The 26,347-nt window shown below is 36.9% G+C and overlaps 1 protein-coding gene and 1 non-coding gene across 2 annotated transcripts in view; one reads left to right on the top strand and one right to left on the bottom strand.

Moving 5' to 3' along the window:
- The window catches only part of GUCY1A2 (guanylate cyclase 1 soluble subunit alpha 2), a 275,577-nt gene that overhangs the window by 217,936 nt on the left and 31,294 nt on the right, over positions 1–26,347 (bottom strand). Inside the window, exon 4 of the mRNA XM_029915681.1 lies at positions 12,289–13,007. Coding sequence (XP_029771541.1) covers positions 12,289–13,007 — 719 coding nt within the window. The remainder of the gene's footprint in view (positions 1–12,288; positions 13,008–26,347) is intronic.
- On the top strand, positions 21,627–21,748 carry LOC115272921. The gene has a single exon (XR_003900566.1).

The raw sequence follows: 26,347 nt of genomic DNA on the forward strand, positions 1-26,347 counted from the left end.
TTTTTGAAAACTTGATGCTGTTTCAACTGAAAAATTGGCAAGACTATTTAAAAAAATGTTGAGGGGAGCTGTTTAAGAAATTGAAAAGTAATTGCAAAAAACATTGGGTAATTGTGACTTTCAGTTGTTCTGTATCAGTTAAATTTTTGTGCTCTTTTCCCTGTGTACATGGTGGTTCTATTTTTCTTCAATAAAGCTTTTATTTAAAAAAAAAAAAAAAGTCAGTTGGTGTTCCTGACCAAAAAAAAAAATACTATTCCTATTACATAATATAGCATTTTATTTTATTTTTTAAATATTTTAATATTTGTTTATTTTTGAGAGAGAGAGAGAGACAGAGGATTGAGTGGGAAGGGGGCAGAGAGAGAGGGAGACACAGAATCTGCAGACTCCAGGCTCTGAGCTGTCAGCACAGAGCAACATGGGGCTTGAACCCACAAACTGTGAAATCACGACCCGAGCTAAAGTCAGACACTTAACTGACAGCCACCCAGGTGCCCCTAAAATAGCATTTTAAAAACAATATGGAATTATTTGCCTCTGAAGATTTTGGGTTCCCCTCTCTGGATCTTTGATAAAATATCTCTAAAACGTTGTCATTTAATATGTTTTTGATTTCCCAAGTACTGTGTAGCGGACTATCTCACACAGCAGCTCACTCCATTTTAAATGTATCTAATGGTTGGAAAGTTCTCTTAATCCTAAGCCAAATCTGCTCTCTTACGTGGCATAAATAGTATATTTCTTCTTTATTTCAAATACTTGAAGGCAGTTTCCATATCTTTCTTATAAATATTTTCATGCAAGGCATTTACTATCTTTCAATAGCCCAGGTACTGTTTTGAGTGCTTTGCATGAATGAATGAATATGTATAATATTATATTTAATATTTAAATATTAAACTGCATTAAGAATGAGTAACACTCAAATTTAAGAAAAAGAATAGGGCCTAGTCAAAACCAAGAATTGAAGATATGAGAAGCCACCAAGGAAATGTTAAATAAGTTTATTGGTAAAACGGAAGTAGGTAGTAAACATATTTGTTGACATCAGAGGAATGTGATATTTGTGAAGGGAAAATGGGAGGAGATAAGAAAGGCCCCCTGGCCATAAGATTGTCAAGAAAAACAAGTTTAAAAAAATTTTTTTTAAATGTTTATTTATTTTTGAGAGAGAAGCAGACAGAGTATGAGCAGAGGAAGGGCAGAAAGAGAGGAAGACACAGAAACCAAAGCAGGATTCAGGCTCTGAGCTGTCAGCACAGAGCACAATGTGGGACTCAAACCCACAAACCATGAAATCATGACCTGAGCTGAAGTCCAACGCCCAAATGACTGAGTCACCCAGGTACCCCAAGAAAAACAAGTTTTTAAAAGTTTTTGCTCAAGATCATCCAGCTAGTAAGTGACAGAGACAGTCTGGAATTGGCAAGTTCTGCTCCAGAGACAACATTCTTAATCACACACAACATTATACCTCTCAACACCCCTGCCGTGACTGCTTGAGGAGGATGCCCAACCAAGACACACATGAGCTAATCGTTTCAACCAGAATCAGAATCATTACACACTATCGTAAGATCCACTTGAAAAAAGAAAGAAGATATCATTTAAAGAATGACTTACAAGTTGCTTCCACAGTCAGGAAGTAAGTCATGATCGTGTTCTAGAACTCAAATACAACAACTCTCAGAATCCTTGCCCCAGTAGAGTAAAGACGTAATGAGAATAAGGGAGAAAAGAAAACCTAGTATACTGTGTTTTCAGGCCTCTGAGATCTTCAGGAAGACAGGACCACCTGAGCTCCCACCACACAGGTAACACAGTAAATGGCAGGCTCTGGGGTCCTCTTTTGATGAATACAGGATGAAGTGCCGGGACAACTGAGGTGTGTTCTCGTAGGAGACAAGCCCTGTGGTTGTACTAACAACATTGACATGTCATTAATGTTTATCTAATGATCTTAGAGTATTCAGTTGACCTCCAAGTTCAGTTGCTGCTCAGAGGAAAAAAATAAAAATAAAAAAGGATGTCTACAAGTACATACTGGCCTTGTGGTTCAACTGCAGTTGCCAGTTTCCCACAGGATCACACAAAAAATATATATAACCAGAGATACACCTGTCATTTCAGCCAATTTATTCATAAAAAGGACAAAGTTAAGTATAAAAGGAGATACTGAAATATACAAATAGTGTTGACTGATAAAGACTAGACTTATATTTGTACAGAACACAAGCTCCCGGGCAGAAGTTTCTCTGTAACTATTTTTTTTACAGGAGAGTAAATGAAAGATGCCAGAAGACAATTTCATGAGAAATAACAGGGATAGAGTTAGCAGATGTGTCAAAGTATGCTAGACTGTTACTGAATAACCAGAAAGCGACACACAAGAAAGTAACTGCACTATTAAAGATAATCGGAAAAAAAAAACTATAGAGACTAAATCAGCACATGTTACTCTTTTATCAGAGAAACAATTTTTAAATCCAATTATCTAAAACTATATAAAAAAAGATTTATAGGAAATAGTAAAAATAAGTATGCCAAATTGTTATCAGTATTTCAAAGTACTAATAATAAAAATAGATTTTTTTATGATTTGCATTTTATATGAAGTATAAACTATTTCATAATAAAAAATTTAAAAAAGATTCCAGGAACAGACTGAAAAACTATGATCAAAAATCTTCAGTAGCCAAAAAAATTATGTAGCTTTATTCATTTTTTAAAAAAGAAAGAAACAAGATGAAACTGAATGCCCCAATGTTTATAGCAGCACTATCAACAATAGTCAAACTATGGAGAGAGCCTAACTGTCCGTCAACTGATGAAGAGGTAAAGACGACGCAGTATAGATACACAATGCAATACTACTCAGCCATAAAAAAGAATAAAGTCTTGCCATTTGCAATGACATGGATGGAGCCAGAGTATATTATAGTAAGTGAAATAAGTCAGCCAGAGAAAGAGCAAATAACATATGATTTCATTCATAATAGAATTTAAGGAACAAAAAAATGAACGTTTTTGGGGGGGAAACAGAGACAAACCAAGAAACAGACTCTTAACTATAGAGAACTGATGTTTAAATTAAAACTTTATAAAAATAGAGAATATAAAATACACTAAAATATATTTTTGCTTTGACTAATTCCTTTAAAAAAGGACAGATACCATATGTTTGTACTCATAGGTCTAACAGGAGAAACCTAACAGAGGACCATAGGGAAGGGAAAGGGGAAAGAAAGTTGGGGAGAGAGAGGGACACAAATCGTGAGACACTGTTGAATACTGAGAACGAACCCAGGGCTGAAGAGGGAAGGAAACAATGGAAGGGGGTGATGGTCATGGAAGGGGGGCACTTGTGGGGAGAAGCACTGGGTGTTATATAGAAATCAATTTGACAATAAACTATTATAAAAAATGTATAGAAACCAATTTGACAATAAACTATTATTAAAAAAAATAGGCAGAACCTTGGCTTCTAAAAAAACATATAGTTATAATTATTATATGTAATTATTATCTTATACATAATCACAATTATTACATATAGCTAGATTTATAACATGTAAACTGCACCACAAAAGGTGGTGAGAGAGGAGGAATGGAACTATGTAAGAACAGAACGGTCTACCAACACCAGGGCAGTATTAATTGGAAAGAGCTTGTAACAAACTAAATTATGCATTGTAATCTCTAGAGCATCCACTAATAAAATAACTTCAAAATATATTTGTAAAATAAGGAATTAAAGGATCATGCTAAAAATATTCATTTAATATAAAAGAATTCTTTTTGAGAGAGGAGCATGGGAACAAAGAAACATGAGACACATTGAAAACAAAGCAATAGATGTAATTCCAAACAAGTCAACAATTACATTAAATGTGAATACACTACAAGGCAGAGATTATCAGAGTGTATTAAAGAAATGAAAGCCAACTTTATCTGTAAGAAACACCCTTCAGATTCAAAGACAAACCCAGGTTGAAAGTGAAAAGATTTTTAAAAATTTTTAAGAAGATATACCATGCATAAAGTATCTATCAAACATTCAAAGAAAAGATAGTAACAATCCAACACAAAGTCTTTCAGAAAATGAATAAAAACAAACACTTCCCAACTCATTCTGAGGCCAAAGATATTGCAAAAAACAAAAAATTAAAAGAAAAATTCGACACCCCAGTATCTCTCATGAACAAGATGCAAAAATCTTTACAAAATATTATCAAACCAAATTTAGCAATAAATCTGGTTTATGATAAGCAAATAAAAAAATTTATAACATATAAACATGACCAAGTGGGATTTATCTCAAGATTTTGAGTTTAACATCTGGAAATTGTTAGTATCTCATATTAAGATAAAGGCAAAACCACATGATCTTCTTAATAGAGAAAGAAAAATAGACTGGACACAATCTAACACCTATTCATGACAAAAAAAAAAGTCTCAATAAACTACGAATAGAAAGAAATCTTCTCCATCTGATTAAGAACATAAATAACCTACAGCTAACATCACATGTAGGGTAAAAGACTGAATGCTTTCCTTTCTAAGTTCAGAAACAGGCAAGGATATCCACAACCACCACTTCCATTCAACACTGTACTGAAAGTTCTAGCCAGGGCAAAGGTAAGGAGAGAGAGAAGGAGGGAGGGAGAGATATAGGGAGGAGAAAAGAAAGACAAATTAAAAAGGAAGACCTCTAATGTAAAAAAAAAAAAAAAAAATCCTGAAGACTATTCCACCCCACAAAAAGCATTTTTTCTATCCTGTAATATTAAACTATTCTAATGAGTTTAGTAAGATCATAGGACTCAAGCTCAATATACAAAAATAATTTGTATTTCTATATAAAAATACCATTTAAGAACATTGTCTTTGTTGTATCAAGAAACAAGAAACAAAACAAAACAAAATGCAAAAAAAGTGCAAGACCTGTCCACTGCAAATTATAAAATCTTTGTTGACAAAAATTAAAAAAGTTCTAAATTAACTGAGAGATATCTTCATGGAATGGAAGACTCAATATTTTAAGACAGCTATTCTTTCTAAATAAACCTAAAGATTCAGTGAAATCCCTACCAAAGTACTAAAAGCTATTTGAGAAATTGACAAGGGCATCCTAAACTTTACACAGAAATACAAAGGACTAAGAATAACCAACACAGCTTTAAAAAAGAGCAGACTTGAAGGACTTAAAATACCCAATTGCAAAATTTATTTTGATACAGTAATCAAAATACTGTGTTATCACCATATGGTTAGCTATTTTTAAAAAATGAAAAAGAACAGAAAGGCAAGAAAAAATGTATAATCGATTGATTTTTGACAAAGTTTCAAAGGCAACTCAATGGTGGAAAGACAGTTTTCTCAAAAACTGAGTTGAGACAACTGGAAGTCTATGTGCAAAAAAATAAAAATAAAAACAAAAACTTGGGCCCACATGGCATTCACAAAATATACCTCAAAATGAATCACAAATCTAAATGTAAAAGTTAAAACCATAAGACATCTAGAAGAAAACAGAGGAGAAAATATGTGGCCTTGTGTCATATAAGATTTGTGAGGTATACAAGCTTCCTAAAAGAAAATAATGACACCATCCCAGTACCTTTGTGCTTCAAAAGACAGTAATTTTTGAAGTCTACATCCAGAATGTATATTTTTTAAAAATTCAGTGGGAAGACAAACAGCACAGATATGGACAAAACATTTAATTAGACATTTAACCTAAGAAATTACACCAATGGCTAATAAGCACAAGAGAAGATGCTTAACATCATTAATCATTGGCGAAATGTGAACTAAAACCCAAGATACTACTTTACATCTACCAGGATGGTCATGATCAAAAAGAGTGCCAATACTCAGTGTTGGTGAGAATGTGAAGAAGCATGAACCCGTATATGCCGGTCAAATGTGAAAGAGCATGGCTTCTTTGTTCAACAGATTGGCAATTCTTTAAAAATTTAAACATATACTTAGTATATGACACAGCAATTCCTCTGCTAGGAATCTACCAAGGAGAACTGGAAATACATCCAACACGATCACTTATATGCAGATGTTCGTTGCAACATTATTCACAACAGCCAAAATATGAGAACAATCCAGTGTCCATCAAATGGTAAATGGGTAAAAGAACAAAACAAAAACCAGAGTATGTGTGTGCAATGGAACACTGCACTAAAAATGAACAAATTACTCCTACACGCAACATGGATAAACCTCAAAACTATTATGGCAGACCAAAGGTCTAGAAAAGACAAATCTATACAGATGTAAGTAGGCCAGTGGTTTCCTGGGGTCAGGAGTAGGAGCAAGGATTGACCACGAATGGGCACAGGAAACTTGCAGGGGGACGTTGGGGGGGGGGGATAAAGTGTTCTAGAATGCTACTGTTGTGATAGATACACAGTTATATACACTTACTAAAAGTCACTGCACAGTACACTTATGAAAAATGTTAATATGAATTAAGAGCATCATTAAAACTGAGGGGTAGGCAATGAATTCCAAACAGCTCCTCAGCTTTTAATTTAACTGAGACTCAAAGCTGCCAGCTAAAACAAAAGGATCAATTAAAGAAAGATTCTGAACAATTTGTAACTCCAAGGGCCAATCCCCTCTCCTCTCCCACAATGCACCACTCTAGCAGTCAATGATGTCTGATCTGTGGTAGGAGACACCTCCTTTGTTAGTTCTGGGTGCAATCTTTCCTGCTAACAAAAATAAAAATAAAAATGTGGTAGAATGGGCATTTGAGCACAGAGGTCAGTGTAGTGAATATATAATTCAACATACAACAAATACTTGTCCTCTCTACAGAACAGAGTAACTGTATGGTAACACAGCTCTATGCAAGGATTTGAACAATATAAGCATTTAAAGATTGAAAGAACCAGAATGAGTCTCGGCAATATGTGTGTCAGAATCCAAATCTGTCCAACCTACTTTAAAAGGCAGTTTATGGTTAGAAAGCAATTTCAGAGAAAAGACAAACAAACAAATAAAACCCACAAAAACTAAAGACCTCATTTATAATTACAAGAGCAAAGCAAACACAGATAACTGTAACTCAAGATATGTCTATGTTCTACAATGCTAATTTATAGAGAAAGCCCTAATGTTATTTTGTCCATCACGAAAATTATTGTTCAGTATTTGAACGTCTCTAACAGAATGTTTCAATCTGAAGAAAGAAAAAAATGCTCACATTTTCCCACACTAAACTGAACTGAAGTTGAAGTCAAATGATGTATTCTTGGCAGCCAGGTGAAATTTGTCTCTCAACGGTGTCATTACAGCATGGTAAGATTAATAAATATATTTTCAACTTTTCAATCATCGTGTCAGAAGAAAATGGGCACATGTCTAGTTAAGATAAAAGAGTCTGGAAGCTGATCTGACCACAGAAAATCAGAGATGAATTCTTTATTCTTTTAAAATTATTTCCCAGCATTTGTTTTGTGGCTTCTAATTAATAAGACAAATGTGAGAATATTTCTAGGGATTGAAAAAGAAATGTGTTATTGTTCCTACTTTTCCTCAGTTCTAACTCTGAGAACACAAGTGGAAAAAATGAGGAACCAGGCCATTGCTCTGTTGTAGGGATGATGTATTTCAAAAGTTGGACTCTTTCCACTATATTATTAAAGTTCTTTGAAGCATTGCTATGAAGAAAAAAATGTCAAAAGAATTCATGTTACTTATTGTTTCTCAAATCCACTGCTATTTCGGGTTGTGCCTAAGCTCACCAGCCTGTTTTGTCTAGGAAGACACTGGCCCGGCAGAGTGCTATAGCACTAGTACATAAAAGATATTGGTAGACACAGGTAGTGAAAACTTGATTCCAAACTTCAGTGAATCTGAAAAGGAGACTAGGGATTTTAAAATAAGAACAGCCTAGAAAGAAAAAAGCAGATCCCCAAGTCATATTTTAGGGTGATGTTATACCAGTAGGCTTGCTATTTCTCTAAAATTATTAAAGCCACTGATGTCCAGCACTGTCTTTTCTAAGGCCATAAGTGAGGAGAACAGATAGGAAGGTTACAAGTGTGAAGAACAAAAATAATAACCATGGCTTACACTGGAGCTGAAGACAGAAAAATTTTACATGGACTGTCATTTAATCCTTACAAAAAAGTATCTGAGGTAGGCAGCCTAAGCTGTCGTAGGAGTACTTTGACTCAGTCCCAATAATAGGATGACTCCTCATGGTGGAAAAGTCAGATTCCCCTCTGCTTCTCTTTGAAATTGCCTGAATTCGCTGAATCAAAGGGATGATAGCAAGTTTCATGACCTACTTCCTATAAATTTACACATGTTAGAGGTGACTTATAAAGGAGTCTAAATACTAATTATTCATCTAGGTTTCTTGATTTCCAGATGAATTAACCTGAGGCTCAGATTACAGGGATTTACTAAAATCACGGTAGTCAGAGATGCCTCACCCCCCGCTACCTTCACTTCCCTACACACCATCGCCTTACATTGTGGAGAAGGAAGCCATGCCATTCCTCCAGTCTAACAGCCCTATTTCCACATATGGCTCCCTCCATACAAAAAGGCTTTGGAAGCTAGGTCAATACATTAGGTTTATAGGACTAGACGTAACCCTCCACGCTGCACATTGTACTGCAATGAATTTCCTCTAAAACTCACCACAATGCCTCCAAAGACTGACGTGACAAACTTCCAAATTCTCCGAACAACAGTTAGATTTGAATGACCTAAAAGTGCATGCACAAATTAAAAGAGATTCATAATTCACCGTTAATTCCCAACACTGAATCTGTTCTTTTTTAAATAATGAACTAATCCATTCATATTTAATGTCTGACATCTGATAAAGAAACATAATGAAAAGAAGGTGAGCTTTAAGGAAAAATTAAAAACACAGGAATGCCGCATAGAAGTGAGGAAAAAGAGACTAGGTAAGGCATGGGTGATCACTTAGAAGATGCAAAGGGAGTCAAAGGGACTCAAAGTTGGTCAATCCACCTGGAAGAGTCCCTCCTGACCTCTAAAGTCTGCTGAATTGAAGCCCACCACAGATTACTGTATATGATGCCTCTCAGTGACCTTATCCCTTCTGGTCTTGGTAGCTCGTTACTGCACAATCAAGATGCAAGTTCTCTGGAAGTAGGATGATAGCTTTCTGTTCCATTAGTATCTCATCAAATTGCTCACAAGCATGTTCTCCCTCTGGTCACATGGTTAACCAGTAACTGACAATGCAGAATGGCAAAGATCCCATTGAGCAAAAGCATTACAGTTCATTTTGCATATGATTTACTGTCCTTCGACTACACGATTAGCTCTTGGTTTTTGTCTCCTGGGTATTTGGCATTGTGTTTTGTTTCTTTGGACAGCAGGTATTGAGTGTACAGCCAAAACAGGTAAATTATCATGAAAGCCTTCACTGTTGGACCAAGGGATATCCTAAATTATTTAAAAATAGCACTTTCTTGGGGCGCCTGGGTGGCTTAGTTGGTTGAGTGTTCAACTTCAGCTCAGGTCATCATCTCACAGTTTGTGAGTTTGAGCCCCACGTCAGGCTCTGTGCTGACAGCTCAGAGCCAGGGGCTTGCTTTGGATTGTGTGTCCCTCTCTCCCTCTGCCCCTCCCCGGCTCATGCTCTGTCTCTCAAGAATAAATAAAACATATTTTAAAAAATATATTTTTAATAAATAAAATAAAAATAAAAACACTACTTTCTTATCAAAGCCCCATAAATAATTAGAAACTTCAGACAACATGGAGTTACCCATTAACAAGAATAGCTATTATGAGGAAAATAATGAATAACAAGGTCAAATTTATCAAGAGAATCCTAATTTATAACCTTGGTTTTCTTTCTTCTTTCCATGTGTTAAGAAAATACAAATTTGGGATCTGGGAACATAGGAATTAACAAATGTTATTCATCTCATGCCATAATGTTAAGACTCATGCCATAATGTTACTGACTACAATTCCAGTTGGGGCCAACAAGAGCTTCCTAAATGTCCCCTTCTGGCCAACCCAGGTGAATAAGCAGAAATGTAGGCCGAAGGATTGCTGTCCTATTCGAAGTAAAAATTCCGCCTATTGCTTTATTTAGAAGCCATCACTGCCATGCTTTAGTTATAATCGCATCTTCTCAATGAGCACATTTTCCTCTTATTGGAATTGGCAGGGGGCCTTGACATGTGAGTCATCGTTTCATTATGTCTATTTCTCACCCTGATATACAAATTAAATAGAAATACAAGCCAGATGAAATAGAGGGGGGGAAATCTGAAGCGGTAACTATAAATTGAATTAATTTTTCTCAGATCTACAAAATACATAAAGCACTTAACATCGGCAACAATGTCTTCTACTTCAGGCACATTTTCAGAAATATTAACTCCAATTTTAAAGGCCAACACTGCTCACACCCTTCTCGCCAAACACTTCACTTCTGTAAAACAGAACTGACAGTTTTCATATTCTCTAAATTAGAAGGACAGAATAATTCCAATTTTTAAATCAACTACAAATAGGGACAAAAACATACACTAAACAACTTCCCTCTTTTGCAAAGAGCTTCAAGAAGGGGGAGCAATCACTGAACATATAAATACATGTGCTATATATGTGAAAAATATTATTTAATAACACCATGTGTAATCAAACAGAAATAGTAAAATTCATTCACACTAAAATATCCGAGTGCGCCAAGTTGGACTTTTCAGGTTTATCCTTAGATGCTTTCGAATCACTGAATCTAAATAATGAAAACAGCACTGTATGAGTTTCCTAAATCATGGGATCCAATCATCCTGAATAAATGGGCATCATTCCCTATTTCTCAAGTATTTTGTTTAAAATATTCCCATTGAATTTCAAAATTATAAAAAGCAGTTCTAAAACGAATGCTACAGAAAATCCTCAAAAACGTCTTTGGCTCCGCTTTCAGAGGGCTGGTCCCTCATTTATTTCATGGCAGGCCGGCCAGATGCATGAGTGCGCCTTCACTGAGTTTTTTATCGTCTCTACAACTCATCCTTCCTTTAGCTCAGAGCAGCCTCTTCATTTCCAAAGGCCAACAGCTTTCCCTAAAATGCCTATGAATAAGCTGAATCACGTAGAACAACTTTACTTCTCTTTTTTGTCTTTATTTAACATTTTGTTTATTTGTGAGAGACAGAGCATGAGCGGGGGGAGGGGCAAAGAAAGATGGAGACATAATCCAAAGCAGGCTCCAGGCTCCTGGCTGTCAGCACAGAGTCTGACTCGGGGCTCGAACTCATAAGCCACAAGATCATCACCTGAGCTGAAGGAGGGCTCTTAACTGAGTCACCCAGGCACCCCATACTTCTCTGGATACCAAATACCAGAAAGCTCACTGGAAGTTGATACACATAAAGGTCTACTGCAGAAGAGTATCATTTACATCATTTATTTTTACTTTTTATTTTTTAAATAGTTTATTGTCAATTTTTATATTTAAAATAATAATGACTAATTTTTCTTCACATTTCTATTTTAGTGTTGAGTTCCTCTAAAAAAAACTTTACCTGAGGGCACATATTTGTGTCAACTATTTTAAGATTCTTACTTTATCTTTTCTATTCTTAATAACCCAGATTTTCCAAAAAGGGATGCAAAGAAATTGATAATAATTCATAGTGTTGACGCTGTTCTCCAAGCAGGGAGCCCATTCTACAGGAATGAGTCTCTGTGTCAGTGCTACAGTCTATCACGAAAATCAGTCTCGAGGTAGCCACTTAATTTCCAACTTTTAGAAAATCCATTTTTCTGCATACTGAGACAAAAATAGGATGTAACCCAGACATTTCTAGATTATGACATTTAGAACAGAACACACTCAAAGCGGAGCTAGCTTTCCACCCATAGTTATTTAAGGAGAAGGCAAACAGGCCCCACAATATTGGAATCCATCTTCCCATTTCTCCAGTAGTTTGCCTTCAGTTGGTGGAAATATTCATGGGTTTACAGGATCAGGTTCTTAGTGAGTCCTATCATTTTTGTAATTACTGTGGCTGGTATTAATAAGTGTCTTCTTTTTATATGCTGAAATAAATTAATGGAAGAGGCAGACACTGTGCAAAATGGCTGGGAATAAGGCCAAATCTTTTTACATACATCCAGGGACCAGTAATTTTCTAAATGGCACTCTAAGCTCTCTCGCCTAAATAATTACAAGTACCACAGGCATGTAATTTACGGAAATAATTACGCACTCTTCCAGTCTCCGTCACCCAACTCGAGCCCACGGCCACTCACCTTGTCTTTATTTTCAGGGCCAGAAGCCTCGGGCTTGGTCCTGATCACAAACGGGGTGGACAGTCGCAGAAGGACCCTCTCGAAGGCGGCACTGACCTTCGGAGACACGATCTCGAAGCAGTCCTCAAACTTCAGCACTTTGTGGCTGTCGCACCGCAGCTGCTTCCGCAGGCCCTCCCCCAGCTGCAGGACGGACATGTGGGCGTCGAACATCAAGTGGAAGGGGAAGGCCCTGCAGAAAGTGCTGATGCTGATTCTGAGGTCTGCGGGGACCCGGGAGGCTCCCCGGGGAAGGTTCTTTGTCACGTTAGTGTTGTCGCACTCCTTGATGAGGAAGGAAAGACAGCTACAGTTGCCTGGGTTGGAGCCATCAGAGCAGAGTTTCTCATTGGCCACCGGCTCCACGTCCACGTCTAGCCGGTAGATCTTCTTTCCCGCAGCCTTGATCATGCCCAGCATTGCAAAGCCCACGACGTGGTGAGGATGGAAGTAGTGAAGCAGGAGAGCACCTTCTGGGAGCTCCTTGCACAGGAAGGACGGCGACTCCAGCGTGGCCTGTTTCCCAAAGGAAGTTCTAATGTGTTCCAACAGAGCATCAAAGCCGTTAAAAAAGTCCTGCAGCGTGCCACCTACAGCTCGAAGGACCCTCTCGTTCTCATCAAAGCATGTATTAAAGAACTCCTCGCCAAATCTTTCTTGAATCTCCTCAAACTTCAAACCTAGAGGTAAATGGGAAGCAAATGTTAGTCAAGTGCAATAAAATAATTGAACTTACAGCCTTTTGTTAACGCTCATCAAATGAGATAACTAGTGAGTGAAACTAGAGAGGTATTTTCCTTGGGCCCACAGAATATCAGGAGAGATTAATTCATTTTGAATTAAAATTTCAGCTCATCTTCTGGGGGCTTCTAAGATATTAATGAGCTTAAACTTCCTTTAAATTTTATGTTTGTTTGCCTTTGTTTTTAAGTAGAGTTTAATTTTTAGACCAGTTTGAGATTCACAGCAAAAGTAAACAAAGTCCAGATATTTTCCGAACCCTCTTCCCACAAACACACAACCTCCCTCCGCACCCCTCCCCCACCAACACACACACACACACAGGATCAGTCATGCACTACGGTGCTCCGTCTGTTACAACCAATGAACTCCAATGACAAAATGCCATCACTCAGAATCGATAGTTTACAGTAGGGGTCGCTCTTGGTGCTGTATGTCCTTGGACTTAGACAACTGTGTAAGGATACGTGTTCACCATCACAGCATCACACAGAGTAGTTCTGTTGCACTAGAAATCCTCTGTGCTCTGTTCATGCGTCCCTGCTCACCTAGGCCACCAGTAGCACAAACTTTCTAAATGCTGCTAATTTAGCTGCTTGCTTTTCATGTCAATACCCTACTCCATTTGCTATAATTAGTACAAACAAGATCTTTTTCTTAATGGTTTCCCTCATCAGTAAAGAAACTTTTTAGGAGCAGCTATCAGATAGTTTCTTTATTGTGCCCATCCACTATGACTATCTGACTTATCACAATTTTCCGGTCAAGTGGGAAATGTCAACCAGAGAGGGAGCTTATGGAACCTGAGCAAAGAAAGTATCAGATTATCAAGGGTCACCAGAAGGAATTTAGACCCCAGGGAGAGAGGGACAAAACAAGAAACTAAAAATGGCAGAACTGTGGACTGGTTTGCATTCTTTCACCCACGAAGCTGAGAGTAACCGAGAGTCTAGAGAGTTAAAAGTCTCTGTCTTCCCAGTTCACATTCACTTGCACCTGCCCTGGAAAGAGGAACTCTATCTTAAAGTAATGGCAGTATAATGAAAAGTAAATATATACATACATACACACAATGCACTATGTAGAAATTAGAACCAGAGTCGCACGTGATCTAGTTAGAGCCACCCTTAAGGATGATTTGAGGGAAAATATGGAGGAAATTTATGGTCCAGAGAGGAAGGACACAACACCTACATCCGAGTTAAGTGTGTATGCTAAAGGAAACGTCTATACAGACTCAGTCTATTGCTTCTCCTTTGACTTTGGCTAAAATCAACACGTGTAATTTCATATATTCATTTTTTCTTGCCTCATCCACTCCATCTTGTAAGGAGGTCCTGAAGATAAGGCAGGACTGGGGGGGGGCGGGGAGAGAGCTCACTCTGCTAGTGTCCTGTTCAAGGGCAGAGCCATCTTGGCTATTTATGGCTTGATTTGCTATCTATTCCTACTTTTATTATTCCCTAAGAGTGCTCCCCATGCAGAAATCAGGGAATAAAGCAGAGTCAACACTGCTATTTGAAAAACGCAGTCAAAACACATCAAATATTTTTCGAGAGAGTGCTAGAGAGTAAACTTTGTGATAGTCAAGTGAAGAAGTCAGTTGGACAAAAAAAGTTCTTAAAATCAATGTGAAATGAAAAAAAAAGTAGTAAACCTAAGTGAAAAAGAATCCTTCTATTAAGAAGAATTTCACGTTAATTTTAGTTTTGCAGGTCTGACACTAGAGTCAAGCTGACGAAGTTACCTATCAAGATAAAAACATGAGTTCGCATCTCACATGGTCCTGGCACAAGAGTGCCCTCAACACAGGCTGCAGTCACGAACAGTATAGGGCCAGCCCATCGGATGACAATAGCAATTATCTGTCCAGTTCTCCCATGTGGAAGAAAAAAAGCAAGGCGGACGACACTCATTGTGACTTGGCTCCTCTTCCAACTGCTCCAATGAAACTACATTTGCAATTGCTTAAACCAGTATATGCTGTTTTATCCCTACCTTAGTCAACCTGGTTTGTTTTTCTTCTGATTTCACTGTACTGATCATCGCATCCTCCCAAATCTCCCTTCTCTCTCAGCTTCTAAAAACGTACCCTTGTGGTTTGATTAATGTCTGCCTGAAAACTCCTTCACTAAAATGTCTTCCTAGACCAAACCCCTGTATCACCATTGCTACATAACTAAAGAGTCCTAATGCAAATTAAATGTATATTCCTTCAAAGACAGGGTTCTTGGTTGCTATTAAGCTTTTCAATTATAAAATTGTAATTAAAATTGAATTCAAAATAAATAAAAATTCCTATAAGCTGATTATACTCCCTGAACTACAAAAATCCATGTGTCACTAAAACATCCCATGAGTTGCTTCTAAACATTGAAGAGTTCTATCTTGAAAGGACTCAGAGTCTTTATGCACAGAAAAGAAAAGAGAATTTCTTCTAACTTGCTTTTTTCATAACACTGAAAACGCCCTCAGAGTTATTAAGTTAAGGACAGAGATTAAACATAATATAGTAAGTTTATGTTCTATTTCCACTGCCAGAATCCAAAAAAAATCATCCAGAAAATAACAAGGAAATTCACCAGGAGCACAAAATAAAAACTACTCTGTGAGTACAGCATTCCATTGGCTAGGAACCCCCGCTGTCTTACAAAGCCCTTCTGTACTTTAGGGCACAAGGGTTGTTAATTCTCAAATGACACCGAGGCCTGCCAGGATGCTAGAGTGACCTGTACCAATAAAGGAAAGCTAGAAGGGGGGCACCTGGGTGGCTCAGTCGGTTAAGCATCCAACTTTGGCTCAGGTCATGATCTCACAATTCGTGGGTTCGAGCGCCGCATTGGCTCTGTGCTGACAGCTCAGAGCCTAGAGCCTGTCTTCGGATTCTGTGTCTCCTTCTCTCTCTGATGCTTCCCTGCTCATGCTGTCTCTCTCTCTCTCTCTCTCTCTCAAAAATAAAACATTAAAAATTTTTTAAAAAGGAAAGCTAGAATGTTTTTACTATTACACCCAAATACTATATATGGTAATTCTATAAAGTCACAATATTCAATTAGCTAATTAAGATTTTGGGGGGGTACCTGGGTGGCTCAGTCCGTTTAGGGTCAGACTCCTGATTTTGGGCTCAGGTCACGATCTCATGGTTTGTGGATTCCAGCCCCACATCTGGGATTCTCTCTGTCTCATTCTCTCTCTCTCTGCACCTCCCCAATTCACTCTCACTGTTGCTTTCTTTCTCAAGATAAATAAATACTTAAGAAAAAAGAATTTTGTTCTGATAATTATTAAACTATACAGGGTCATAAAAGAAAAAAAAGTTCTGCAAGTTGGACACATGTAAAACTCAGGAAAGATCACTGTAACTTTTACAAATAGTTCCATTTTAAACCTTATCTTGAAATTCAGAAAGTACAGAGAAAGCGGTTCAGCTCAGACAAGTGGTACAGTTCTCACGGCCAATATTCCACCTATGAGGATGCAAGCCCCTAGTTAAAATAAATCACTTGAAACAGAGACGATGCTCATCTATTCATATCAGGAGATGCCAGGACAGCTTGACCTCTGGGTCTTTAAGAATACGTTCCTGTAGAGGCAAAACTTACAATAAATCTGCTTTCATTCACAAGTAAGTTAGAATTTTAAACTACTGTTGGGCCCCCTGGGTGGCTCAGTCAGTTAAATGTCCAACTTCAGTTCAGGTCATGATCTCACGGTCCATGGGTTCCAGCCCCGGGTCGGGCTCTGTGCTGACAGCTCAGAGCCTGGAACCTACTTCTGAGTCTGTGTCTCCCCCTCTCTCTGCCCCTCCCCTGCTTGGGCTCTGTCTCTTTCTGTCTCTCAAACATGAATAAAAATGTTTTAAAAAATTAATTTACTCTTAATTCACCTCTTTTGAAAAATGAATAGCCTAAATGTGACATTCTTCACCTCAAAGTGCAATAACCTATTCAGTGATGATATGAATCTTTGTGCTTCAATTGCTGACCATCTGACTTCACATCACGCACTTCTTAAGGACAAAGACATTAGTTTATGTCTGCATAGCCATCACTAGCGTAACACGTGGCACATGGAGATGAAGATTTCATTCATAGAAACTAAGCTTTCAGTGTGATTGGGAGGCTCAGCCAGTTAAGCATCCAGCTCTTGATTTTGGCTCAGGTCATGACCTCACAGTGCCTAGGTTCGAGCACCACATCAGGCTGCCAGCACAGAGTGTGCTTAGGATCTTTCTCTCTCTCTTTCTCTGCCCCTCCCCCACTCATGTTCGTTCGTTCATTCCCCCCCTCCAAAATGAATAAAAACTTAAAAAAAAAAAATCTAAGCTGGGACACCTGAGTGGCTCAGTGGGTTGTGACCAACTTCACCTCAGGTCATGATCTCACAGTTTGTAAGTTTGAGCCCCACATTAGGCTTTGGGCTGACAGCTCAGAACCTGGAGCCTGCTTCAGATCCGGGGTCTCCGTCTCTCTGCCCCTCGCCCATGCACACTCTGCCTCTCTCTCTCTCTCTCTCTCAAATAAATAAAAAAATTTAAAATAAATAAAAATTTTAAAAAATAAACTAAGCTTCTATCTAAGTATTTGTTTGGTAAATATAATCAAGCTTTTTTTTTTTAGTTAACATACAGCATTTTATTAGTTTCTGAAGCACAATATAGCTACTCAATAATCCATACATTACCCAGTGCTCATCACGAGTGCACTTCTTTTTTTTTAAGTGTATTTATTTATTTAGTTTTGATTTTTTTTTGTTTTTACTTTTAATAATAGTTATTGTCAAATTGGTTTCCATATAATACCCAGTGCTTCTCCCCAGAAGACTTATGAAGGAAATTGAAGTAATCAAGCTTTAAAAGCGACAGTTGTGCCAGGGCGCCTGGGTGGCTCAGTCAGTTAGGTATCTAACCTGGAGCCTGCTTCAGATCACAGCTCAGGTCACAATCTCCTGGTTTGTGACGTCGAGCCCCACATTAAGGCTCTCTGCTGTCACTATGGAGCGTACTTCGGAGCCTCTGCCTCCCTCTCTCTCTGACCCTTCCCCTCCCTCCCTCTCCCCCACCTCTCTCTCTCTCAAAAATAAACATCTAAAAAATTAAATAGATTTTTCAAAAGTATCTTTAAAACCACAGTTGTGCCACATTTAAGGGTACCTAGACACCTAGACACATTCTTTTCTGATATGAGCCTCTACAGATCATTAAGTCACAAACGGGAAAACCGTGGAACAATGGAGAAAAGACCGCGTGACTCTCCCATCCACGTTTTCCTGTTTGCCTCTGCTGCAGCCTAACCACCCTTGTGGTAACATCCAGAGGGGACTTGAACAGGAGTAGGTGTTCAAACCCCCAACAAAGAAGGCACAATCACACTGACGGATGGACAGTAACAGAATACGGATAAACCAAGGAAGGGGAAGAGCCCAGCAAGGTCCGAGATGGGCAGATAGTAAGTGGGTAACATCTAGGGAACAGGAGTGAGGGGGTGAGCTGTTAACTGATGGGCAATGTAGAGGCTGGACTTTTGAATGCCAAAACCAGAGCCAAAGATACCAGCTAGAGAGATGCTATAATGTCTTTAAAGTCTGCACTCACTGAGGCAGAGAAAGACAGATACCATATGTTGTCACTCACAGGTCTAACAGGAGAAACCTAACAGGGGACCGTGCGAAGGGGAAAGGCGGGGGAAGAGTTGGGAGAGGGAGAGAGGCTAATCATGAGACATCTTTGAATGCTGAGAAAAAATGAGGGCTGAAGACAAAGGGGGGAAGGGGGGGTGATGGTCATGGAGAGGGGCACTTGTGGGGAAGAGCACTGGGTGTTATATGGACACCAACTTGGTAATAAACTATTAATTTAAAAAAAAGGAAAAAAATCTACACTGACTGAATTAGAGAAGTCCCAGTGAGAAGTTAAAGCTGTGTGCCAAATATTTTCATAGATCACTTTACACTTTTAAAAATTCTTATCAAGTAGGTGTGTTTTTAAATGTCTTCATTTTACAGGTGAAAATGTTAAGAAATTTGCCCATGTTCACACAACTACAGGTAGTAAAGCTAGGTCTCCAGGTAAAATCTGTCTGATACCACATCTTGTGAAATAAATACAGAATCGAAAGAGTAAAACATCTGTGCGAGGGGAAAATGCGTATCTTGCTCACTGTTATATAATCAACGACTAGCGTTCTGCCTGACATTTAGGTGGTGCTTAATAAGTATTAGCTGGATGTTTAATGAATTAATGTATCGCTGAAGTCAACAGAAAGGAGTTATAAGGAGCAGTCAACAGCTATCAAATGTCACAGCAAAGTCAAGTAAGAGAAGGACAGAAATCTGTAAAATGGATTGGTCAGCACATTGGGGACCTTGAACAGCAATTTCTGTGGAGGACTGAGGGCAGACTACTGGGTTTAAGAGGAGTGTGTGACAGGTAAAAAAATAAAAAATAAAACAATAGTTTTCAGCTGAATTAATATTATTACTGGAGAGCTAAAATTACTTTATAAAACTGTAACAAATCTGAACTCTATACTTGGAAAAGGAAATATTACCTTCATTGAGAACCAAGTAATTAGAGAGAGAGCACCAAACATACGGTATTGTACATTTGAGGCCCTGGATCCTCTAGGGAAAGATCTATCAATAAAAGAGTGAAATTAGCGGGGACCATCCTTGTCACCCAGGAAGAGCATTGGTCTCCACTAACATGGGAAAACACCAAAACAGCAAGTGTCCCCCTATGTGGCCTAAATTTCAACTGAGGAGTTGAATATCTACCAGCTACTCATTCTGTGAGCTACAGACACCCCATAATTATCTTTTAATTATTTAGGCTTCATCAACTCTACAGCTAAGTAATGTAACTCAAGCACAACGACATCTCAGGTCCAAACTGTAAAGAAATTTCAATCTTTTAAGGAGATAAAGATCGTTTCAGAGAAACCATTTTTTCAGCTTTCCTTTCTCTGCTGTAACTGACATGTAATATTTACAACTTTAAGGTGTACAAAGTGTTCTTTTGATGCATTTGTATATCGCAAAATGATTACCCCCATAGTGTCAGCATTTTCATTATGCCACATAATTACCTTTTTTTTTTTTTTGGCAGTGAGAACATTTAAGATCTACTCAAGTATATAATACATCACAAAGCTGTGCAACAGATCCCAAGAATGTGTTCATCTTCTAGCTGGAAGTCTGTACCCTTTGACTAACATCTCCCCAACTCCCCCACCTCCCAGCCCCTGGGAACCACTATTCTAGGAATTTGGCATTTTTGAGATTCCACATAGAAGTGACAGCATATAATATTTGTCCAGAAACAATACTTTTATCTAGGAAGACCCTAAGGTTTTTGCTATCTAATTTGAAACCCAGATGACAGTTTAATAAAAATATTATTCTAGTGTCTTGCCAATCTATAAAGAAATGACTGAAGTCTTGGTCTCCCAGGGAAGACTTAATGGCAAATACTATACGTATACGTCTAAATAATAACAAAGGAGAAAGGCTCAAAAGAAATGCCACTGGAACTGGAAGGTAGTATGCTAAGTGAAATAAATCCATCAGAGAAAGACAGATATCATGATACGTTTTCACTCTTAAGCAGGTCTTGAGAAACTGAACAGAAGACTGTGGGGGAAGGGAAGGGGAAGAAAATAGATAAAAACAGAGAGGGAGGGAGGCAACACAAGGGACTCTTAAACACAGAGAACAAACTAAGGGTGGACAGGGGCAGGAGAGGGGAAAATGCATGATGGGCAGTGAGTAAGGCACTTGTTGGGATGAGCACTGGGTGTTGTATCTAAGCCAAATTGACAATAAATTATATTCATGAGGAAAAACAAGAAAAAGAAATGCCACTGCCTGAATTGTAATTTTAAAGTAAATTGTTTTCAATCTGATCTATCAATACAGTTTCATTTGAATCTCTGTTGGGGTGATAAAACCTTTGTAGTTTCAGGATATTCTATAGTTAAGTAACAGTATTGGGATAACAGTGAAAAGAAAGATCCTGATGAATCTTGGTCTAAATCTATGAAGACTTAAACAATGAGTTTCTACTATTTTAGTGGTAAATAATTCTCCTTTTACTGCATTTGTGGCATTTCTGCCCCTCTCCAAAAAGAACACAACTATGTCATATATATATATTTAAATATAAGTGAACCAAAATTAATTGTTTCAAATTTTATGATAAACTTAAAGAAAACAGAACATACATTCAGATTCTTTTTTTAAAAAATAACAGGGTTTTAATATCTTTGAGCTAACAAAGAATTTTCTAACAACAGGGGAATCCTCTAATATATTTAAGATTAATTATTGAATACCCAAAGGAATAGGTATTATCAAAAGTATATTAAGTGCTTCAGGGACATTTGTGATGGTTACGTTTAAAGATTTTAATTTTGAGACTATGGTAAAATATGCTTTAACATATGCATGGGATATAAATTTTAATAGTGAGAAACATGGCATGATGGAGGTGAAGCCAGTCTCTTTATAGTCTGGGACACATTTTTCACCCAGAAACTACATCTAACAAGTAGAGCACACTATGGAAATGATGAAATAGAGATAACTGGGTGTTGAATGTTTTATGTTTGGAAATTTCTAATATTTAAGTGATATATCTGAGCTTTTCTTTAAAAAATTTGGGCATCATAAAATTACACTCCAGTATTATCAATTGTTCCTCTTTCCTTTCAAACAGCAAAGCCTTACTGTGTGCCCTTCTTATAAAATACCAGATATACCCTTGTATTATACATATTTGTCTGGATTTTTCTGTGGATTATAAAACAGATTTAGTAGTACAACTCATGAACAGAGCAACCTCTAAAAACAGTGTGATCTAGAATGAGAAAAGAAAACTATAGAGGAATAAACATAAAGCAAAAAGAGAGAGAATTTCCCCCTGAGCTGTAGAAAATCCTTAATTTTCAGATGGAAAGGCACAAGTTCCATCCAGATTTGATAAGGGCACACGCGTGTGTGCACACACACACCCACATACACACACACTCTAATACTCTCACACACTCACACACACACATATGTGACAATGGGATATGGGATAATGACAGATTATTTGCAAATCGATAAGTGTTAAATAAAAATGCACGAAATACAGAGAACGAGAAACTCAGGACCCCTTCAAGATGCATTTTATCCATAATCTGGAGCTAAATAATCACAGTAAAATCCAGGAGTTAGGAGGCTGAGAAGGAAGGTATTATCAGCATTCTAAAAGTCTCTTCTCAATGGAACTGGGGTGAGTACAGACAAACTAGAGTCTGAGTAGGAAAACAAGTAATAATTTGTTTTAAAACCATGAGAAAACACGTCGGTCTAATTTGAGTAACAGCAAAGGAAGGTAATCAATAATAGGCAAGCAGAATAGAACTTTGAAATTATGAAGGTAAAAATATATGTATATATATACTTATTAAAGTTTATCTATTTTGAGAGAGAAAGCATACACACCACTGGGGGGAGGAGGGAGGGGAAGGGAGGGGGGAGGGGGAGAGGGAGAGAAAGAGAGAGAGAGAGATTCCAAAGCAGGCTCTGTGCTGTTAGCATGGAGCCCAAAACAGGGCTCAAACTCACAAACCATGAGATCATGACCTGAACTGAAATCAAGAGTCGAACATTCAACCTACTGAACACCCCTGTACATATATTGATTCAACCTGATCAGTACAGAAAATAATAAGAAAAAAGGATGGACGATAATCAGAAATCAAGATGGAAGAAAGAAAATCAAGTAAATGATGCATTTCTGTGATTGTAAACAAAACCTCCCACCAAATGGCAGGAACTCTTTCTCTTCATCCAGAAGAGGGAAGTTATAAAAAGTGATTTAAAAAATAAAAGGTGGTTGGTAGGCAAAGAATTCCAACAAGCTACAAGAAAAATAAGTGAGGAGCAGGATTAATATCAAACAAGGCAGAATAAGTTAAAAATGTGAATCAGGATAGAGAGAGACATTATATAACAAAATCACAAAATACAAAGAAGACCTAAAACAATCAACATTGCAGTTAAATACACACACACACACACACACACACACACACACACACACAATTAGGAAATGATTGCTAATGGATACACGTTTTTTTTTTGAAGTGATAAGTATGTTCTAAAGTTGATTTAGTGATGGTTGTACAACTTTGAATATACTAAAAACCCTGAAAAGTACACTTTAAATGGATATGTTTAAATTATAAGTGTATGAATCATACTTCAATAAAGCTCTTATATATTTAAAAATTAAGAATAAAAGGACCCTATACAATTATTATAGGAAACTTTAAATACACATCTCTCAGGGTCATATGGATCTAATAGAGAGAAAAGCAACCATAGAGAAACTAAATAAAAACATATACAACATAACAATAAACTTAATAAAAGTAAATTTGTAGTGGAAAACTTTAATGTGCCTCTTTCAAAACCAAAAAGATCAAAGATTAAAAAAGCAAAGTCATTGATTAAATACATATCAATAAAAAACAAAAATTGATCTAAAAGTAAGGTGAAAGGAAAAATGAAATTAAAATAACACTAGCAAAAGTCCAAACATATATATGCATAAGTACAGACTCACACACACACATGTGCATATATGTGTGTATACACATATATATGCATGCACTTACATATATGTGTTTGCATACATAGGAAGAATTTAAAAACTCCTCAAATACTTGGCCAGAAAATTCCCATAATATATTTTTAAGTAAAGGTTTTACAGATCACATTTTGTAAAAGTAACAAAATAATAAATATTTATAAATAACAAAAAGATAACCAAAAGTCCTATCTATTTAAAGTTGAGTAATATCTCTTGAATTAAAGAGAAAATCAAAATTGGAATTATAACCTCTAGAAATCAATGAAAAGAAGACTACTTCATACAAATCCTGAGGCCCAGCAAAAACTGTACTCAAAAAAATGTAATCAATGTTTCCAGCAAAAAGTAAGCAAATAAAAACTTTGAAATTGAGAAAACTGTGCTGAGCTTTTGAAAAATTGTTCTAATTTATTTTTTCTTTTAAGTTTACTTATTTTTGAGATAGAGAGAACATGAGCCGGGAAGGGGCAGAGAGACAGAGAGAGACACAGAATCCCAAGCAGATTCCAGGGCTCCAAACTGTCAGCACAGAGCCCAACATGGGGCTTGAACTCACAAACCATGAGATCATGACTTGGGCCAAAGTCAACTACTTAACCAAATGAGCCACCCAAGTGCCCCAATCTTTAAAAAAAATTAATAGGTAAAAGCTGAAATAAAGACAAAAAGTATACTAAATTAGGAATGAGAAAGACATAGACATATATTAAGAAGAAATAGAGAATTTAAAAAATTGCAATGTTTTCCACCAAACATGTAAATGTAATATCAAATAGATAATTTTATGGCAAAATAGAAATAACCCAAATTCACCAGGAAATGGGCAATCTGACTTCTGGGTAGTCTTTAAAATAAATAATTAGAGTTAAATATTTAAGTATTTCCAGGGCTTGAAAAAAAATTAAAATCACTCAATTACTTTTATTAAGACCACATAACCTTAAGGCTAAAACTTGACATAGTATACTAAACCCAATTTCTTTTATGAATATCTACTAAAAGAGTAGCAAACTGAATCTATAAATTTAAAGAATATATTCTGACCAAATAGTATTTATATCAGAAATAAAAAGATCAATAATACAAAATGTATCAACAAAAAATATCATCACATTCATAAAACTAAGTGAGAAAATAATAAGATTCTATCAGTAGTTTGTCATAATTATAAAACTTAATTGTTGGGACACCTGGGTGACTCAGTTGGTTAAGCATCCAATTTTGGCTTAGGTCATCATCCTGTGGTTCGTGGGTTCGGGCCCCACATCAGGTTCTGTGCTGACAGCTCAGAGCCTATAGCCTGTTCCAGATTCTGTGTCTCCCTCACTCTCTGCCCCTCCCCCACTTGTACTCTGTCTTTCTCTGTCTCAAAAATAAACATAAAAAAATTTTTAAATAAAAAAATAAACAATTGTCTTAATAAAATTTTGAGTAAAATCGAGATATAAAGAAAGTGTTGAAATATAATTAAATGCTGCTTTCCAAAATCCAGAATCAAAGCTTTTCATTAAAAGGATAAAACACTAAAGACATTTCAACTAAAATTAGAGATTGGATGAGTATGCCAGTTATCACCATTGTTATTCAAGGTTAGGTTGGAGTTTCTAGCACATGGTAGGAGATACTGGGTATAAACACTGGAAAAAAGAGTAAAATTATGTTTTCACTAATGAAGAAGACAGTACATTTAGAAAACCTAGAAAATCTTCTGATTGGAGGCTCTTTCTTGCTTACTAGCTTTCTTTACAACATACATTTTATAGAAAAACATGACTACAATTTTAAAACTGTGCTAAAGTAGCTGAATATAAAATAAGTTTAGAATCAATAGCTTTTCTCTGTATTAGCAATAAGAATCCAGAAGTAGAAATGGGAAAATATTCTAAGTAGAAATAAAAAACCGTAAAGTCGCATATTTAATGAGAAAGGCACAGAACTTATACTAAGAAAATTATAACATCTTAACACAGCAAACAAAACCTAACAAATAGAAAAATATTCCATATTTTAGAATATAAAAACCTACTATTATAAAACTATCAATTCTCCCAAAATTAATCTAGAAGTTTAATGCATTTCCAGTTATAGTCTCAACAAGGCTTCTTGCCAGTATAGTAATTTTAAGATTCCTATGGAAGAGTAAGTTTCTAGAATAGCCCCAGAATGCTTGACTAGGAACACTGGGGAATAAATTAGAAAGACTACAATTAAACTGTTACCTCCAGAGGAACAGCAGGATCATTGAGTCGGAATAGAGAATTCAGAAGTAAATCTGTATATATGACTTTTAATGCAGCACAAAATAGTATTTTGAAAAAAAATTTAATGTTTATTTATTTTTGAGAGACAGAGAGACAGACCATGAGCAGGGGAGGGGCAGAGAGAGAGGGAAACACAATATCCAAAGCAGGCTCCAGGCTCTGAGCTGTCAGCACAGAGCCCGACACGGAGCTCAAACTCACGAACTGTGAGATCATGACCTGAGCCAAACTCAAATGCTTAGCCAACAGAGCCACCCAGGTGCCCCACAAAATAGAATTTTAATTTAATGGAGGAAAGAATGGCTTATGTAATAAATGGCACTAGCCATGTGGAAAACAAAATTAAATCCCATCTCAGATCACACACAAAATCAAATTT

Source organism: Suricata suricatta, chromosome 11, assembly GCF_006229205.1.
Source record: "Suricata suricatta isolate VVHF042 chromosome 11, meerkat_22Aug2017_6uvM2_HiC, whole genome shotgun sequence".
NCBI classification, from domain to species: domain Eukaryota; kingdom Metazoa; phylum Chordata; class Mammalia; order Carnivora; family Herpestidae; genus Suricata; species Suricata suricatta.